Raw genomic sequence first — 20619 nt, 5'->3', positions numbered from 1 at the left:
TCGATGATGATTTATATCCTATCTATCCATTTGGAATTTGGACTGTTGCTGTATTGCCTGCATTATAAGCTGGGTCATTTCGATCTAAAATTTGTAGCAGAAATTTGTTTCCATGTTTCTTTTTTGGCGATGAAAATTTGTTTCCATGCTGTGTTCAATTTTTGTCTGAAATGAATGATTATACCAGTCAACGCGTTTAGATACTTGTTATCCATATTAGAAACCTTGGTAATTGGTGCATCAGCGGTAATCCAGAGAAGAACCCAGGCTTATCTGCTCTCGGTGAACAGCAAATTCAAAAACGAATTCAATTTTTTATTAAAAAAATTTAGGCATCCAAGATGCTTGGGTTCGTGGCCGTTCTTTTTTCTTTGCCACGAGCTCCTCGGATGTCATTTTACCGTGAAAATTTGCATGCACCTGAGCGTCTTGATTGATTAAAAAATTCAGGGTCCGTTTGGGAGCTCAGTTTTTTCGAAGTATTTTGAGAATACTTCAGTTTCTAAAAATACTAAAGTATTAAATACTTCAGGCTGTTTGGCCCCAACAAAAAATGCAGTTTTATATACTTCGGTATTGCTAGAAACTGCACTAATTTTGAAGTATGTAAAAAAGAGGTCCGGACCTCTTTTTCCTAAACTGAAGTATTTGTTGCCCGGGCATGTAAATACTTCAGTATCTGAATACTTCGATTTTAGAAAAACTTTGTTGCCAAACTAGGCCTCAGTTGTTTTGTTTTTTCTACTATTATTTTTGAATTTACTGTTCATGGACATGTGTAGATGAGACTCTTCTTCGAATCATTGTTCTCCATGCTTTTACTTTTGGCATAAATAAATGTCAAATTACACAACTTAATTCAATTCATCACAAGTTATGCGTGCTGCGAGAGACTCCCAGAACATAAAAAGGAGGACCGAACCGGGCCAGACCAGTGAACGGTCGGTTGGTCCACTGCAGAAAACCGGCGGACTTGCGTCCTGTACCGCATGAATCTAGGGAGATGGCTCCGGCACGAAGGAAGAGGGCCCGCGGCAATTGGTACCATCTTGATATTAATGTATTACCCTACGTAAAAAAGAACTACTAAAACATCAACATGTTCGGAGTCACACATTGTCATTTCAATAACCTTTGATTATCAAACATCATTAACATATTTCCAGTGTTGGGGTCGTCAAGGTATCACGTTACAAACACCTTGACCGTTGCAGTAGCAAATCAAACCATGGCCTTGAGGCATGTGCTCACAGATACCTGAAGGTACTCATCCCACTAGTCTAGGGCACAGAAGCATCCTAGTAGCAACCGTGCACTTCTGGAGACCAGAGAACTCAATGTGTCCGATGACATCCTCTTTAGCTTGAAGTAAGCATCGTAGGCACTGATGCCACTTCTTGAGCTTGCGTTCATTTTTCCCTTGAAGAGGAAAGGGTGATGCAACAAAGTAGAGATAACTATCTCCCTCAGTTAAGAACCAATGTATCAATCCAGTAGGAGGTACAAGCAAGTCCCCGATAGATGCACCTCCACAAACTAGCAAACACTTGCACACAACGCGAAAAAGGGGTTGTCAATCCCTTCACGGTCACTAGCAAGAGTGAGATCTGATGGAGATAAAAGGCAAAATAAAGTAAATATAGATAAATTGTAGTAAGGTGTTTTGGGTTTTTGGTTTTATAGATCTGAAAATATATGATAAGAAATAGACCCCGGGGGCCATAGTTTTCACTAGAGGGATAGATCCAATTAATATGGTAAAAAACATCTTTTTATCCTTAATGGCAACAATACAAATGCGTGCCTCGCTACCCCTACTGTCACTGGGTGAGGACACCGCAAGGTTGAACCCATCACAAAGCACCTCTCCCATTGCAAGAAAAAACAATCTAGTTGGCCAAACCAAATCGATAGATCAGAGAGAGATGCAAAGCTATCTTAATCATGTATAAAAGAGTTCAGAGAAGACTCAAATAATATTCATAAATAATCTGACCATCAATCCACAATTCATCGAATCTCAACAAACGCACCGCAAAAGAAGATTACCTCGAATAAATCTCCAAAAACGAGGAGAACATTGTATTGAAGATCAAAGAGAGAGAGAAGAAGCCATCTAGCTACTAGCTGTGGACCCGTAGATCTGTGGTAAACTACTCACACATCATCGGAAGGGCAACAAGGTTGGTATAGAGGCCCTCCATGATCAAATCCCCCTCTGACAGAGTGCCAGAAAAGGCCCCAAGATGGAATCTCACGAGAACAGAAGCTTACGGTGGCGAAAAAGTATTTTTGGTGTGCCCTCTGACGTAAGGGGAATATTTGGGTATTTATAGAGCCGGGATTAGGGTTAGGAGGTGTGCGAGGGCCCCACAAGCCTAAGGCGCCCCCGGGGCACGCCCTGAGGGCTTGTGGCTCCCTCGTGGGTCTTCTGGTCTCTTCCCGAAGCTTCATGGTTGTCTTCTGGTCCAAGAAAAATCCTCAAAAAGTTTCGTTCTGTTTGAACTCCGTTTGGTATTGATTTCTGTAGAAGACAAAAACAAGGAAAAAACAGCAACTGGCACTGGGCACTGGGCACTAGGTTAATAGGTTAGTCCCAGAAAATGATATAAAATATCATATTAATGCATATACAACATCCAAGATAGATAATATAATAGCATGGAACAATAAAAAATTATAGATATGTTGGAGACGTATGAAGCATCCCAAGCTTAATTCATGCTCGTCCTCGGGTAGGTAAATGGCAAAAACAGAATTTTTTATGTGGAATGCTACCTAACATATAATTCAATGTAATTTTTCTTATTGTAGCATGAAAATTCGTATCCATAAGATTCAAAACAAAAATTTAATATTGACATAAAACAATAATACTTCAAGCGTACTAATAAAGCAACCATGTATTCTCAAAATATCATGGCTGAAGAAAGTTATCCCTGCAAAATCATATAATCTTGTCATGCTCTATCTTCATCAAACATTCTTTTTTTTCTTCAGTTGCAATGGAATACCGTCCTCCTAATGGTTTCATGAGCTTCCTTTAGGTCCAAAATCATCCCAACATCACCTTCCAGCCCCTCAACAACTTGGTTTTCAATATCTGATGTTCTGCACATAGCAGCCGCCGCCATCATCCAGGTACCACCCTCTTCCATCAATGTCTGATCCCAGGACCTCAACTCCATCGAACAAGCGAAAACGAGTCACAGTCGATGTGGAAGCATATGATGAAAATAGGCTGAGGTTGTACTATACAAAATATGAGGATATCAGATTGGTAAGCCCCCCAAATCCTCTTATTCTTGTCAAGTAGACATCAAACATAACTCATGTTTTGCTACCTAAGAATTTATCTTGGCTAGTTCTCCTAGTTTTATACTCTTGGACATGCATCTTGTCTTTTGTTTAGTCAAATTTAACAGTATGCTTACTTCCTTTTGTGCAGGTGAGTGCTTGGTTGTGCAACTCTGTGAATCCAATCGATGGGAATGCAAAGAAGGGAGAATACTACTTGAAGGAGGTTGCTGATACATACAACAACACAACCGAGAGTGATCGACATAGGGACGTGAAGCACCTCAAGAACCATTGATACAAAACAACAAAGAAGGTAACCTCTTTCAATGGCTGCTATAACAAGACGGGAAACACCTATGCGAGTGGCCACTGTGATAAACAATTTATGCAACAAGTTGTAGACCTGCACCACAGCCGCAATGGACACACCAGTTCATGTATGTGCATTGGTGCGAAGCTGTGAAAGACATCCAAAAGTGGAAGATTCATGTATACACAGAAGGGGATGGAACAATGAGGTCAGCACCAATACCAACTGAGACTGCTCAGCGTCCCCCAGGAACAAAGAGGGAGAAGAAAGCTACATGAAAGGATAAGGAAGCCCATACTGAAAGATCGTGGATGTCGCCTAGAGGGGGGGGGGGTGAATAGGCGCTTTAAACTAACTAGCACAAACGCCCGTGCGTTGCATCGGGTGAAAAAAAAACCCACACTTCCCTAACCCAATTGCTCAAGACCCCCTCTCATTCCACGACACAACGCCAGGCATGATGGGATGAATAAACTCTTTGAAATCGGCTGCCATGAAAATATATATTGTAGAAAAAATATGCATGTATTTCGGTTTTCAGTTCATTTGTATTCGCCCCACAGGTATGTCACAAAAGCTTTAGTTGGTGCGGTGGCTAGCTTATCGGGTGAATAAAGTGGAGGTCCACAGTTTGAATCCCAGGTGGCTCGCTTTTTTCTTTTTATGCATTTGTCGCCCGACCTCTCGCGCGAGGTCAATCCAAATGGGCCGGCCCAGTCGCTCGATTCCTATGCGAACGGACGTCTTTTTGACGCAGAATGCGTCAAAAGCAAATCCTATTTGGCGCTACAGGCGCCCGTTAACGTGTATTCTGCAAACGGGCACCTGCAGCACCCCGTATTGGGCCGGCCCGTTACTGCGTACTCTATTCCGCAAGAAAGAAGGGAGCCGTCGTTGCGACTCGAACCACAGACCTGTTGGATTGATGTTCGATAGTATAACCACCACGACACACAATATGATCTGATAATATTCAACTCTTTCTTTTTATGCATTTGTCACCCGACCTCTGCGCGAGGTCAATCCAAATTGGTCGGCCCAGTCGCGCGATTCCTATGCGAACAGACGTCTTTTTGACGCAGAATGCGTCAAAGGCAAATCCTATTTGGCGCTGCAGGCGCCTGTTAACGTGTATTCTGCAAACGGGCGCCTGCAGCACCCCGTACTGGGCCGGCCCGTTACTGCATACTCTATTCCGCAAAAAAGAAGGGAGCCGTCGTTGCAACTCGAACCACAGACCTGCCGGATAGATGTTCGATAGTATAACCACCACGAGACACAATACGATCTGATAATATTCAACTCTTGCTTTGCTTTATTCGTTTCTTTTCTTTTTTCCTTTTTTCTTTTCTTTTTTGCATTTTTTGTTTCTTCTTCTTCCTGGTTTCTTTCCCTCACTGACTTCGTTTTTTTCTTAAATACGTGAACATTCTCAAATTCAATGATTTTTCTAAAATTGATGAACTTTTTTTTTCAAATCTATGAACTTTTAATAATTTTTGTGAACTACTTTTAAAAATTGATTATTTTGTTTCAAAATCGATGAACTTTTTTCAAATTCGATGAACCCTTTTCAAAATCTTTGAACTTTTTTCAAATTTAATGAACTTTTTTTCAAATTGGATGAACTTTTTTTGCAAATTGATGAACTTTTTTTCAAATTTTTGATGAACATTTTTTAATTTTTTGTGAACTACTTTCTTAAGTTGATGAACTTTTTTCAAATTGGTGAACTTTTTTTTTCAAATTTTTGATGAACTTTTTTAAATTTTTTGTGAACTATTTTTGTAAATTGACGAACTTTGTTTTTAAAATCATTGGGCTTCTCTTGAATAGGGCGATGTTTTTATGCATGTTCATGAACTTTTTCTGAAATTTGTGAGGTTTCATTTTTCTTTAAAAAAATCATATGTTCTCTCAAAAAAAAATGGGCCAGCCCTAGTGGTTAGCTGAACACACGTAGGTAGAGCAGGTAGCGAGTTCTTTATATGGGTACAATATGCGAAGTATTGGATAGTGTTGTTTTCGTATCCTACAACACACAGTGGCCTTTGGCGCGGTGGTTGTTGTGCGGGGAGAAGCAAGTTTAACAAAACCATGTGGGTTCGAATCCCAGCTCTAGCGTATATTTTCCATGGTTAATTTTCCTTTTCACTTTTACTTTTAGAAGTAGCTGCTGGGCCGGCCCGTTAGGCTGCGCGCGCGAGCGCCAAAAGGGCTAACCGACGCTTAATGTGCCGAGTAGGAGCTCCCTGCGTCAAATACGTGCTCGCGTGATTCCCTGAATTAGTACCACCTTGCTTATATATTTTAAATTCAAACTGAAAGCGTAAATTCATAGAAAGAAAGCGTATTGTGACGGTGAACCCGAAGACCCAATCCGTGCTTTATTATTAGGGAGAGATTACGGTTTAGGCTAGAACAAATGCGGAATAAACCTAGCGGTTAATTTGTCAAGCACAAAACCTACAACAACTAGGCTCACCTATGTGCACCAATAACTTATGCTAAGCAAGATAAACTACTAGGTGATAGCAAGATATATGATAACAAACAATATGGCTATCACAAAGTAAAGTGCATAAGTAAAGAGCTCGGGTAAGAGATAACCGAGGCACGCGGAGACGATGATGTATCCCGAAGTTCACACCCTTGCAGATGCTAATCTTCGTTTGGAGCGGTGTGGAGGCACAATGCTCCCCAAGAAGCCACTAGGGCCACCGTAATCTCCTCACGCCCTCGCACAATGCAAGATGCCGTGATTCTACTAAGGGACCATTGAGGGCGGTCACCGAACCCGTACAAATGGCAACCCTTGGGGGCGGTCACCGAACCCGTACACTTTGGCAACCCTTGGGGGCGGTCACCGGTACCCGTCAAATTGCTCGGGGCGATCTCCACAACCTAATTGGAGACCCCGACGCTTGCCCGGAGCTTTACACCACAATGATTGAGCTCTGAACAACACCAACCGTTTAGGGCGCCAAGGCACCCAAGAGGAACAAGCTCTAGGGTGCCCAAACACCCAAGAGTAATAAGCTTCTCAAACTTCACTTCCACGTATCACCGTGGAGAACTTAAACCGATGCACCAAATACAATGGCAAGGGCACACAGAGTGCCCAAGTCCTTCTCTCTCAAATCCCACTGAAGCAACTAATGCTAGGGAGGAAAATGAGAGGAAGAACAAGAAGGAGAACACCAAGAACTCCAAGATCTAGATCCAAGGGGTTTCCCTCACAAAGAGGAGAAAGTGATTGGTGTAAACATGGATCTAGATCTCTTCTCTCTTTTCCCTTAAGAACTAGCAAGAATCATTGGAGGGATTGAGAGTTAGAAATCTCGAAGAAGGTCAACAATGGGGGAAGAACACGAGCTCAAAGGATAAAGTTCATTGGGGAAGAAGACCCCCTTTTATAGGTGGGGAAAAATCCAACCGTTATGCTCACAGCCCGCACAGAGCGGTACTACCGCTCCAAGGAGCGGTACTACCGCTAGGGCGGAAGTACCCCTTTGAAAAACAACAGCGAGGAGGCAAAAGGCCAGAAGAACCGCCGGAGCGGTACTACCGCTCGTCCTCACGGTACTACCGCTCGACCTCACGGTACTACCGCAAATGGTAGCGGTACTACTGCTTGCGAGCGGTACTAAAAAAATACATCCGGGCCTACCACCGCAAGACTTGGGACGAGTTTTTGGTCCGGAGCGGTACTACCGCTGTAGGAGCCACGTAGTACTGCTCTGGAGCGGTAGTAAAAAATTACATCTGCTCCAATTCGCGGTAGTACCGCTGCAGCCTTTTCAGAACACCAAAACTGCCACAACTTTTGCAAACGGACTCCGAATTCGATGAAACCAAGTTTGTTGGAAAGCTAGCAACAAGGGCTAACACAATCTTCAAAGAAATATCAATAAGAAGAAAATTAGAAAAGGCCCATAAGAAAATGGTGAGGACCCTTCCTCGGATAAGACCGGTAAACCTACAACACCGTAAACATCATAGAAGACGCATGCGAACTCCGTTTTCGATGAACTCAAGCTTGTCATCAAGATGACCATAAGCTCTAAGACTCACAAAGAGAACCAAACAAGAACCAAGAAACATGATGCAAGGATGCAATGGTTTGAGCTCTCGACGAACGATACGATCAAGCTACTCACTTGAGAGCCCCCCTTGATAGTACGGCTATCGATCCTATAACCCGGTTTCCCAACTACCACCATGAGACCGGTAAAATAGAAAACCTATCAAGGGCAAACCTTTGCCTTGCACATGATCCACTTGAGTTAGATGATGACGATCTTGTCCTCCTCAAGATGGACCACCTTTCTTGATTGCGTTGGGTCGATGAAGACTAGATGATTGCTCCCCCATACTCCACTATGGGTGAGCCACTCTTCGGCACATCTTCACGAGTCCATTGACACCACAATGGATGGCAAGCTTCAAGCACTTGATCTCTTCGTGATTCTCCACTTGAAATTGCACACGACAATCTTGATGACGATCACCACTTGATGTCATCCTTCCCATGGGTTGTATGATATCATCCTCTTAACGCAAGCCCATGGACATGTACCTAACCCCACATAGACTCTCACATAGACCATGGGTTAGTACACAAAGTGCAATGGACAATGCTTACCATACCATGGGATCACTTGATCCCTCTCGGTACATCTTCTACTCTTTGTGAGTTGATCAACTTGATTCACTCTTGACTTAGTCTTGATCAACCTTGAATCTTTCCAACTCTCTTCGTTTGGATGATGTCTTGAAGGTAAACATGAATGATCACACAATCTTCTTCTTCAAGACATGCTTGCAATAAGCTCAACTCTCAAATGACCAATCTTTGGATAATTCCTTGAATAGCACCTTGGTCGACACAAACTCTCCTTGAAACCAACACATGTACTCCAAGAAAAGCCTATGGACAAAACCTTCAAATATAACTCAAGGAAACCATTAGTCCATAGAGATTGTCATCAATTACCAAAACCAAACATGGGGGCACCGCATGTTCTTTCACATACTGAGATGAATAACATGAATGAACAGATTGAGGCCTTCTACAAGCACAATCTGGCACTAAGGTGCACACAAATGAGATGGTGAAATTATAGATTCGTCTATCTACTCAGAAGGTAGAAGCTAACCGACTTGCATATGAGGCAGCAAAGGAGAGGACATTGGCGAAGTTAGTTGTGGAAAGAACCAAGTTGTTTGACAATTTCACAGAGATGTTGAGTGCCGACACTACAACAATGAAGCCATGGGCAAAGGAGATCCATGTGAGGGCTGCCACAAGATTGAAAGATCAACTTTTCAATGAGGGATAGAAGGTATGTAGTTCAACTTGTTCGTCTCTCTTTTGTTTAGATGGGTTAATCCACTCCATATATTGATGATATGAATTAGATGGGTCAATTTATTAGGCAAAAATGACATGTTCTTATTATACTGTTAGGAATGTTTGTGTAGAGATAAACAAGTTGTTGAGAAAGAAAAAGTAAGCTGATGGCATCAAAGAGTATCGCTTCTGTTGGCTGATTGTGGCACACACTAGTAGCTTCATTTTCATTTATCTATGTGGATGGCTGGGGCCACACCTTGGTGCTGCCTTCATTGTACATGCCCTAAGAGTAAAAACCTACACATTTGCCGACATGGCTTGTGGTCACTTGTTTTTTGAGACGAAGATCACACGTGCCTTGTGCAAACTAACCAACCGGCTACTGCAGCAGGTGCATACATGACATCAGGGTGGCAGTTTCTACCACGATTTTGCTTTGTGGCCTTCCCTTCTTTTCGAATAGATTTCTTCCTTTTGGCGCACTTCATAGCTTTTGTCCAATAGCCCAGCGCCTCTGGTCCGGTGTGATTTGCTAGCAGCAACACTGCCTCGATGGAATTTTATTTAACCTCAATCCCCAACAACCACTGCTGTTGCATGTCACTAATGCCACAATGCCAGCTTTTATATCAGTGGAGAAAAACAGTAGGAATACAACTTGCACATCACCTAAAATTAATATTAATAATTATTAAATGGTACTACACCCGATGGGCACCCGATATGGTCGGGTTACCCAATGGGTACGGGTGTGGGCGTAGGATGGACCCAATTGTGTAATTGGGCATGGGTCTGGTAGAGGTCGACCCGGCTAAACCTGACCCGACTGCCAGGTTGATCCAGATCCAGTCGTGCATGCATCACTCGGTGCATGGTTGAAAAAACATGAAAGGAGGAAAAGGAGGGCATTGTTGTATGGGGCTCGGCCCCAGCATAACCCAGAAAAGCAAGGCGGCACGGGAGCATCCGACCCACCGATCCAAGCCCGGGTAGCACATGAAAATATAATCGAAAAAACTATTTGTTTGTGCAGTCCAGGGTATTGAGCATTTTGTGTGTGCTTTAATTCTTGGTGGCATGTTTTCACAACCATAGCCGGTACAAGGTTCGCCCCACCTTAAAAATATTGCGCCCTCCGCCACTACTTGTGGTCCTTTGTGTTTTGAGATGAAGGTCACACGTGCCTTGTGCAACCAACCAACCAGCTGTTGCAGCAGGTGTAGACAGGAGATCACAGGTGGCAGTTTCTACCACGATTTTGCTTTGTGGCCTCCCTTCTCTTTCGAACGGATTTCTTCCTTCCGACCCACTTCACGGGTTTTGTCCAATAGCCCAGCGCCTCTGGTCCGGTGTGATTCGCTAGCAGCAACACCGCCTGGATGGAATTGTACTTAACCTAAGTCCCCAACAACCACAGCTGTTGCATGTCACCAATGCCATAATGACATCTTTTTATATCGGTGATGAAAAACAGTAGGAATGCAATGCCATCTTTTATATCGATGGATCGATTCGACTGGTATTAAATTTCATGTGACAAATTCAATATACAAGCTAAAATTCAGTACATCATTGGCCAGAAGATTTACAAAAAATGACTGCATGTTCTCAACTAAAACCTGCTGGTGGGCAGTACCTGATCATAAGAAAGCAATCTTCTCTTTTCAAATTCAAATTGAATGGCATGTTCACAGCACTACAAGGCCCCAGCTGATGATGATGAAATCAGAGGCTGTAAAAAAGGCATCTGCATAGTACTGTACACAAGGAAACAGAAACTCCAAAAAGACTGAAACTTTTTCTTTTGGAAAGAGAAAAAATACAGCTGCCCTTTCGCTCACGTACCCCCGCCTCCGTCCCCCGCAAGATTGCGGTTTTGCAAATAGTGCCATCGATCTCTCCTCTCCTCGTCGCCTCGAACTCCCCCTAAACCCCAACCGATCGAACCCCTCCGCCTCCGTCCCCGTCCCGTCCATGGCCTACTTCTGCACGCTCTCCGGCGAGGACCTCTCCCTCTCCCTCCCAACAAGGGGCGGCGAGAGGGCGCGCGCGCTGGCGGGTCACATGGCGTCTGCTCTGGCGCCGGAGGAGGGCGCGGGCGCCAAGAACGTCGACGAGGGGCTCGGGAGCGCCGTGGGGCGCCCGTCGAGGCACCGGGTCTTGCGCTCGGACGCGGCGGAGGTGCTTCAGGAGGGGGGATGCGACCGGCGGACCAAGACCAAGAAGCGGGCGGCGCGTGCGGCGAAGGGGGAGGGGCGCGCTCGGTACGGCTGCGCGTTCGAGGAGGAGGAGGAGGGGATCGCGGCGCCGAATCGGCTGGTGTGGTCCAAGGTGAAGGGCTACCCGTGGTGGCCGGCCCAGGTGCTCGACCCGGCGGACGCGTCGGCGCTCGCGCTGGCGGAGCGCCGGAAGGACGGGGCCGTCCTCGTCGCCAACTTCTGGCAGAAGACGTTCGCGTGGGTGTCCGGCGCCGCGGCGCTCTGCCCGTTCCGCGACGGGTTCCGGCGCTTCGCCGCCGTCGACCGCGCCCACGTCCAGCTCTGGGGCGCCCGCGCCACCATGTCCCCGTTCGCCTCCGCCCTGGACACCGCGCTCGGCGAGGTCGCGCGCCGCGTGGAAGCCGGCCTGTCGTGCGGCTGCGCCATCGGCTACCGCGTCTCCAAGAAGCAGGTGATCGACAACCCCGGCGTCCGTGAGGGCGCGCAGGGCGCGGTGGTGGATGCCGCCTTCACCAGGGACGCGTTCCGCGGCGAGGCGTTCGTCGAGTACGTCTCCGCGCTTGCCGTCGCGCCGCTGGCCGGAGCCGACAGGCTCGAGCTCACCGTCGCCATGGCGCAGCTCACGGCCTTCACCCGGTGGAGGGGCACCCGAGGCCTCCCCGTGTACACGGCTTGCCATGGCATCGACGGCATTGCCGACGGTGTCAGGGAGGGCACGCCGGCACGCCGTGTCACTAAGAGGGGAAGGCCAAAGGGCGACAATGCCGCCGAGCACAAACGGAAGATGTCAAGGTACTGCACCTGCGACGGCAGCGCAAGCGAGAGCGCGGAAGATCCCTTGGAGATGGAGGAGAAGTATGAGCCCAGGCCACAGCCCGCGTCTCACCAGACGACCACGAAGATGGGGAGGCTCATGAGCCAGGCCGCACACCGGATGTCGCTGTCGCCGGTGAGCCACAAAGCCGATCTTCAGGCGAATGCAGCTGCAGGTGTGACGATGGCAAAGTGCACCGGGGCTGCTGCTGCTCCTTCAGTGAAGCCGCAGAATGGTGGCCTCAACAAGGATGAGCCTTTGCTGACCGGGCTGTCGCTGAACTTCACCGGCCCGGACACCGTCCCTCCGGCGAGTGACCTCGTCAAGATCTTCAGCAAGTTTGGGCCTGTGGTGGAAGCCAGGCCAGAAGGTTTGACGGTCTCCATGGTGATCTTCAAGAGGAAATTGGATGCCGAGGCGGCGTTTTCAAGCACCCCGAAGATCCGTGCCCTGGACCCAAATCTGGTCAGCTACCGCCTCGCCTACGCGCTGCCGGCTCCTACGCCGGTTGATTCTCCACAGAGCCCAATGAACACCGATGAAATGGATCACCTATTTGTTGATGATGATGAAGCTCTTCAGTAGCCTGACTACTATGGGTTTTGTTTTGGGGGATCACTCAGGTTTCTGCTGCTCATCCTGGCAATGTTTCTTTTTTGTCTGATCAATGACATTGCAGCACTTGCTGTTCCTACGTTACTAACTATCAATGTTGTTTTTGCTCTTGCAGGTTATTTTGGATAGGAGGAGGCAATGAAAGAGATTACATGTTCAAATCAAGCAAGCAAGCAAGTTTTGAAGTATCTATGATAGACTGTAGCAGGGAAAAGTTCAGGAACTATATATTGTCAGTTATGTTGTATCCATGTGGACTGGTAGCTTCCAGCAGTTGAACCTTTTTTGCTTGTCTTCTACAAAGTGTTGTTTGATGACTATGTTAGTGAGTTTTATCTTTTAGGTGCAAAGACATCTAAATTGATGATGCTTTTTATCTATCTATATATCTGGATTTTGGATTCATTCTGACGTGTCCCCTTGATTGGTGCTGTATTATCTGCATTGCAAAGCTGGTTAAAGACCATGAATGATGTGCTCAATTTTCATTTTGGAAATGATTTTACCAGTCCATGTCTATAGACTTGTCCCCACACAGAAAAAAAGACTTGCTATGCAATTAAAGAGTTTACATGTTCAAATCATGCAAGCAAGTTTTTAAGTACTGCTACATGATAGCCTGTAGCAGGAAAAAGTTCAGGAACCAGTCAGTTATGTTATGTGGAGTATGTATCTATCTATAGTTTTGATTTTGGAATTGTTCGAGCTACAAAATGTGCAGCAGAAAGTTGCTTTGATTTGTGTGTTCATGCCGCGTCCAGTTTCCCATCTGAAATGATTATAGCAGTCCATGTGTATGCAGACTTGTCATGAAGTTTGGTAATTTGCATACTCTTTACTTTTAAACAAATGTGACATTACAAACCTGAATTGTATGTTTCATATTCAGTTCATCGCAAATTTCACAAGCCAAGGAGGCCTGATGGGCAGTTTTTGCATCTCCAATTTGCTAACTCTGTACAGAAATAGAAGAGCTACATTTCACACGGCGCCCGATTCCATGTAGTGTCAGACATAGCTTACGATCATTGCTTTGATCATGCCACTAGGCATTTGATTAGGGCATCTCTTCGATATGGATACAGTAACAATCATAGCACGTCAAGATCCGATTGGTCATGAACATCATAAGATGCTGCTCTTCGCGCTCTTATATTTCTTTACGGAGGGAGTAACAATGTAACGAACAAGTGTAGGGCTGTTGCTGCAGGATTAATCAATTCAGCAAGAAGTAATCATTTGCAACCGAACAGCATCAATACATTCTCAACTTGGAGGTGTCAAGATATCACGTTACATACATTGACTCGAAAGAATCAAAGTGGGCTGTACAACATTGATCTAACTGGAGGGGAGAAAATTGGAGTTGCACATTCAGCGCGACCGATCCCCAGCCAGAAACATCAACAGATCAGAAGAAGAGAAAACAATGCTCTACCCTATCTAGTATGTACATTGCTCCTACCCCTTCTGACCCTTGTCATGACAAGTGGAAGGAGCCTAAACCCTCGGCCAGAGCGTATTTGAGTTTTGCTTTCATGATCTCCTGCGATGATCCAGAAACACAGAGGGTGAGAAATCTTCCCGGCTTTGCATGCTTGTAGAATGAAGTATTAATAACTATGTATGCATGGGTGGGTCTCTTTTCATGGTACCTTCGAGGAGTAAGGAGGAAGCTTGATGAAGTGCCGGCAAGTGTTGACGCTTGGCAACTCGTTGTCGACGTTGCCATCACATTGCTGTTGAACATAATGAATGTCGTTCAGAACAGTTTCATCGGAACCTCAGACTTTTGCCATATTAGAGTATAGTTTCTTATGAGAAACAGAATTGCGAACCTTTCGCACGACGGTGAGCTTTGGATCGAGCGAAGCTAGGCCACCAAGTGGGAGCTGAGGAGCACCAGTGGTGAATTGGAGGAATGCCCGCTGGTCCTCTCTTTCAAACTCCCGCAAGATCTCCAGGAACTGCACCAATGGATTATTGAGTATTAGCATTTCAGTTCTATATTATTAGCTGTTCAGAAGACAAATACTCCCCCCCTATAAAAATATAAGACGTTTTTGCAGTTCAAATTGAACAGCAAAAACGCCTTATATTTTGGTACAGAGGTAGTATTTGAGAAGCTTGTGTCTACGTTCTACTTACACTTTTTATTGGTGGACTGCTAGCATCGTAGCCATGCTCGAATTCGATGTGATCTTCAAGTTTGCTTGACTGCAAGAAGCATACCAAGTCAAACCATTAAGCAAAAACACTTTGTAGCAATGAAGATAAGAAACAATGGGGTGCTTACAGCCCAAGAATCTTGTTCACCACAAAGTATGCGCTCCATCTCTTCCTCGTCGAACAATCTAAGGGTCTTCAGAGCAAAGACCTGCAAGTTGTCAAAACAGGTCAGTACTTGTCCACTTCAGAAAAGAAGATAAAATATATTTGATCTAATTATTCAACAGAAAACTGACCTCGTTGACTGCAGACTTGAAAGCCTCGACCTGTTTCGCAATCCCACCCTTCAAGGTCGCATCAACTATCAAATTTACATACTCCTCCAGATTGTCTAGGGTCACCATCTTGTCTGAGCCTCCAGGAACAAGCTCATATTCAGAATTTCCAGGAAGAGTAAAGTCCAGGCACAAATCTTCCAGTCTCACATTTTTATATGACAAATCTGCGCTGGGATTGGATGTCTTCTCTGAAGATTTCTCCAAGAACTTCTTCCTTTTAACTAGTGCTTGAAACTCCATTACCGTTTTGCCCAGCTCAGGATCAAATGATGGAATGTCGTAGATATCTAGCTCCTAAAATCAAAAAAAGATCCATGATAAGAACATATAGGAGATGCAATTGAGCAAAGAAGAGGGAATGGATAAACAGTTATTCGATGATTGCTGAAGGAAGTACCTGGCCAAGCATGATCTTGTAGAATGCTTTTGAGAGCGGGATGTCCAGGATCCTTCCATCAAGAAGGGCTCTGGCTACAACATGTCCAAGAAGCTTGAACTTTTTTACTACGTCAGACAATTCGATCCCCCGTGTTGAAGTGCCTACTGAGGACCATGGCTGTGGAAACAGCCCAAAGCCAGAACGAACGAATCCATTTTCTCCTGCTTTTCTAGCATTATCGCCTCTCCACATCCCAATCCCGAGCCTCTGAAGTTCATGACTAACAGTACTGTAAAATTCAAAGGTTGGGCCTCGCCCAGTCCCAACCTCTCCTTGAAATACCACCTCAATGGTTTTGGTGCTTGACCCATGTTTGATCATCATAGAGGCAGCACTTTCAAGTATGTTATCTCGTGTTACTTTGTGCTTCTTCATCTTTTTACTTGCCTCATTTGGAGCATCACTTTCCTCTTCCTCGTCTGGTGAAGCACTTGCCTCATCTGGAGTACTTGAACCATCCGGAGCACTTGCCTCATCTCCCATGAATGAGCGATGCACTGTCAGGCAAAAGTACTTCCACCGTGCACTGAAGGACAATAAGAAGGGGCAAGTTTCCACCAGATAGACACACCACGAGGGTACCAGCCCATCCTCAAACAAGCCCTCTTGCATTTGCATCTCCAGCTTATTCGTCAGAAGGCTACTCATGAACTGATGCTGTGGAATCGGAGAGATTGTCACCTTAAGGTCATCCAAACTCCGGAGGTGGCCTTCAGCAAATTTGCATATCTGCTGATCCATTGACAGCTGATATGAAAAACGATTAAGCCCTTCAAGAACTTTCAGCGTTAATAACAAGTTGTAGGATGGATCAGATTCATCCACATCACCAGGAAGCTTCCCAAGGAATAGAGTACAGAAAAATGGGTCCTTTACCAATGACTGTTCAAGTTTTTCCTGCATGGCGAATAGCTGAGTATTACAGGAACTCGGAGAAGAGACGTTCTCACATTTGTTTCTGTTATATGATATTCTGTGCTCTTCATCCCAAAAAGACGAGTCAATCATAATATCAGATTGTCCTGCATTCATTAAACGCACAAGTGACTCAAAAATTGTTGCAGATGGCTGGAGTTTTGTGCCTTTGTAAGAGAACATCAATCTTGAGGATCCCTGCGCATTCCCTTTGGAAACCTCAGGCCAAAGGACTGCTTCAATGTCACCTGGCTTTGAAGAAAGACTAACTGGGAGAACACCACCATAACTGCGCAATTCCTTCTCCCTGCGCGCCTTTACAAATTTTATATCCAGTAATTCTGATTCCTGGGTTGTTGAATGCCTCAGAGGAATCATCGTGCTCTCACGGGTACGCTGTCCATGATCAGATAGTATTACAGGAAAACTGTCGTAAGACATGTGCAGAGCATCTAGCAGCTTATCCACCAAAATCTCAAGGGGCTTCACGGAGCTTCCATTGGACACCTTAAGAGCCAAATGGGTGAACTTCTGCAATCGATGTTGCACTTCCTTAAGCTGCTCTGCTAAGTCCTGGCAATTATTGAGGTTTGACTTCAAATATGCCCCATTGGAGAGATAATCTACTAAATACTTGGTTGATCCGCTCTTTGCAAACGTAAAAGTAGAGGTACTTGGAAGTTCATCTGATAAAAATTTCCTCGAAATATCAGACAACTCTTTGCAGAGATCCAGATCCTGGGTGGGGACTGTCAAGGCATGCCGATTCAGCCTAGCAAAAAAATCTTTAACAAATTTAAGAACACATCCAAACCTATGTGGAGATTTGTTATTTGCTTTCACCACAACAAAGCTTTTCTTGATCTCTTCTGCTAGATTCAAGATAGCATTGTTCTCAATCTTGCATCCATCTGTCGAGGAAGAATCCAAGTCCAATTCAAAGCACAAACACCATTCTTGCGTATTGTTTTTCTTTTTCAACTTCTGACTGGAGTTTCTATTTTTTTCTTGTGCTTGTATGGTCTCAATTGCATGCTTTACACCCTCCTTGGTAAAACTCTCGAAGAAAAACTGATGGTGCTTTTTCAGGAGGGTCTTTGAAACTTCGAGCGTTTGGAACACGATATGGCGGTTCTTCCGGGCCAACAGACAAGTAAGAAAGCTGATACAAGAATAAAAAAAAGCATGACCAACATGCGAGATTGAAATACAATAAATGTCATGTTTCAGACTTATCCAAAATCTTTTCAAAGACGACAATTGTGGCAAAAATTTACCTTGAGAGATTTGCAGTCTTCTGCAACTCCACCAGGAAAGTAGGTGTGCTTAACTCAACAATGTTGCCGATGACAACAATGCACCTGTAGCAAACCGATGATAGCGCACCACATTTCGCAACCTACGTTTGGAGTGCAGAAATATGTATGTAAAGGGACAGTTCTAGTGCCAGTTCCTTTCCTTAGGATACTGAAATTTATGTCAAATTGTCAAGGGACTGGTACCTGTGTTATAAGGGTCACAATGCTAGCAAGCTGGTCAATGTGTGCATTTTGCTCTGTGGTGGCATTCTCCTGCCCAGATGCTCCAAGAGGCCGCATAAGCTGGTAGATGAATTCCACAAGCATCTCCAACTGATGTTTGGAAATCAGTAGTGTCAATGATATGGATTTGCATGGCAACAAAATCCGGCACACCCAGGAAATACAACGAGGACAAGTATAGTACCTTATCGCTGCCACTGTGCGAGCGACTGTAGTAAGTAATCATCTGCTTGAGCAAATCGCAGACACCAAGGTCGAAAAGGGAGTTCACAGCCTTCTCTGAGGCGGAGGCAATGTGTTTGAGCAGCCCAAGGATGCCCTGCCACACACGCCGATTCATCAATGAGTCCTCGCTCGCGAAAGATGTGACAAGAACGGTGGTAAAACAAAATGCAAAGCTGGTGGTGACTGAGGAGACTGATCATGGCACATACAGGTAAAGTGTCGTCGCCGAGGGTCTTCCAGCCGTCCTTGTCCAGCAGCCCCATGGCCGTGTCGATCACCTTGGACTCGCAGAGCCTGTCCATGTGCTCGGCCTTGCCGCGAGCATCGGCAGCGAGCATTCCCAGGCAAGAGAGCGCCGACTCCAGTATCTGGCATCCACAGAGACCGATCATACATCAGAACAGCTGCTTCTAAAATCAGGGAGACAAAAGAGTGACAGGTCACAGGTAACAAGCCGAGTACCGAGTTGTCGGCGGACTGCAGGAGGTTGCAGAGCGCCGGCGCGGCCTCCATGGCCTTGGGCACGTCCGCGTCGTCGCATTCCTGGACGAGCTCGGCGACGATCTTGAGCGCCACTTTCTGTCGGCATTCCCGCAAACAGGTGGTGAGCAGAGGCACGGCGGGTATTTCTTTAACAACAGGGGCGGCACAAGCCACGAAGATTTGCGGTAAGGGAGGCTGACCTGTTTGCTGGCTGATAAGAAGTCGAACAAGTGCAGCGCGGCGGCGGCGACGGCGAGGCGGAGGCACTGGTCCGGGCATTCCTCGGATATCTTGTCCAGAGCTCGGAGGCACTGCCGCCGAGACAGAAGAAGCCAGCCGGAGTGAGTAGCAGTAATAATCCCACGACCAGATAATAAACAAATAAATGCCGCATATGTTCCGATTATTTTCTTTTGCAGTAGAACATTAATTACAGTAAATTTTGTGATACTAGTAGTAAATTTTTGATTTGCTAGCCATGTAATAAGTGAACAAGAACGTCGATCTATCCGTGCGCCGCACGTCAAAATTGGATTTAATTAGAACAATGGTGCCAGTTAAGGAAATCTATGATTCGATGTAGGGTTTAAGCCAGCGGTTTAAGATCATCGTCGTCGGTAATTAATAATCAGTGAGCTGCCGGCGCGCGCGGGACGCACGTACCTCCTCGGCGAGCTCGATGTTGTCGGCGGCGAGGAGGCGGTCGCGGAGCGCCTCGACGGCGCCGTGCTGGGCGAAGGTGGGGGCCCACTGCGGCAGGATGTCGACGGCCTCGGCGATGGCCCGCGCGGCGAAGACGGGCAGGTCGCCCTGGTCGACGGCGCCGGGGGCGGCGGCGGCGAGGAAGCCGGGGAGGCGGGCCGCGAAGTAGGCGACGTCGACGATGCCGAGGAGCACGTCCGGGTCGGTGAGCGCGAGCGTGTCGCAGAGCGTGGCCAGCGCCGCCGCGTGCGCGTCCGCGCAAGCGGCCTCGTCGGTCAGCGCCGCCTGCACGTAGAGGAGGATCTCCGCCATCGGTCGTGCGCGTGCGTGACTGACTCGCCGCCGGCCTGCGGCAGCGAGAGAGGTTTGGCGAGGTCGGGTTCTGCGGAGGGTTTCGATCGGCGCTGCTGCTGCGGGGGCGAGGGAGGCCTAGTAGGAATTTTATGCGTGGCGGCGTGGGCGTCACGGATATACCCAGGGGGCCCAGCTGGTTGCGGGGTCGGCCCGCCAGCTCGGTTAGGAGTCGGTGGACTCCCGCCTCGGTCCGAGTAGGCTCAGCATGCAGCAGCACGTACTGTACGTGCGATGCATGTTAGAGTTGTAGACGCATCGATCAAATCTCGCGCTATTTTCTGTGCCGTGTGGCCACAAGTTAATCAAAGCTCCTGTCATCTTTAAATTCACTTGTAAGAAGAACAATAAGTTAATCAAGCTCTTGGAGGTGTACAAGTGACGGAGTCTGGTCCAATTGCAATGTTTTTCTTGATGGCTTGGAAGAACTTCATCTTCCTAAAATCGTTACCATGAAGAAGATGTATATGAGAGATTTTGTTGTAATTCTTAGTTTTATTATTAGTAGCAAGTTATACTTTGTACTTCCTCCGTTCCGAATTACTTGTCTTAGATTTGTCTAGATACGAAGGTATCTAGTTTTTCTTCTGATGAACAACTAACTGGATGCAGTTGACCCGTCCTCCTCCTTCTCCAAGAAAGAAAGTTAGGGTTCGTGCCTCTCGCCGGCGCCGGCGCAGGTCCGCCTCGTCTTCGGTGGCCCTAGGGCCATGGAGACGCGGTGGATCCTGGCAAGGGCCGGCGGGAGGGCTCCGTTTTTAGTCGTTTTTTTTAATCTTGTTAGGGTTTGTGTCCTACTCAGGAAGGCGAGACGGTGGCGGCTCCCTGAAGATGGAATAAAG

The 20619-nt window shown here is 46.3% G+C and overlaps 2 protein-coding genes across 2 annotated transcripts; one reads left to right on the top strand and one right to left on the bottom strand.

Annotated features, from left to right (window-relative positions):
• The first annotated feature begins 10745 nt into the window (after nucleotides 1-10745).
• LOC123086277 (uncharacterized) lies at nucleotides 10746-12992 on the top strand. The gene is made up of 2 exons (XM_044508050.1): nucleotides 10746-12622; nucleotides 12730-12992. The coding sequence occupies exon 1, from the start codon at nucleotides 10941-10943 to the stop codon at nucleotides 12582-12584; it is 1644 nt and encodes a 547-aa protein (XP_044363985.1). The 5' UTR covers nucleotides 10746-10940; the 3' UTR covers nucleotides 12585-12622; nucleotides 12730-12992.
• Nucleotides 12993-13868: 876 nt separating this feature from the next.
• Nucleotides 13869-19844, bottom strand: LOC123086219 (E3 ubiquitin-protein ligase UPL4). The gene is made up of 14 exons (XM_044507954.1): nucleotides 19388-19844; nucleotides 18925-19035; nucleotides 18704-18820; nucleotides 18451-18609; nucleotides 18201-18335; nucleotides 17978-18106; nucleotides 17753-17874; nucleotides 15519-17637; nucleotides 15080-15415; nucleotides 14911-14991; nucleotides 14763-14831; nucleotides 14453-14581; nucleotides 14270-14353; nucleotides 13869-14160 (listed from the first exon to the last, which is right to left on the bottom strand). The coding sequence occupies exons 1-14, from the start codon at nucleotides 19736-19738 to the stop codon at nucleotides 14095-14097; spliced, it is 4008 nt and encodes a 1335-aa protein (XP_044363889.1). The 5' UTR covers nucleotides 19739-19844; the 3' UTR covers nucleotides 13869-14094.
• Nucleotides 19845-20619: the final 775 nt, after the last annotated feature.

The sequence above is a fragment of the Triticum aestivum genome, chromosome 1A (genome assembly GCF_018294505.1).
Source record: "Triticum aestivum cultivar Chinese Spring chromosome 1A, IWGSC CS RefSeq v2.1, whole genome shotgun sequence".
In the NCBI taxonomy this organism is placed as follows: domain Eukaryota; kingdom Viridiplantae; phylum Streptophyta; class Magnoliopsida; order Poales; family Poaceae; genus Triticum; species Triticum aestivum.
Note: the sequence above shows the minus strand (reverse complement) of the source record. Positions and strands in the feature narration are given on the sequence as shown.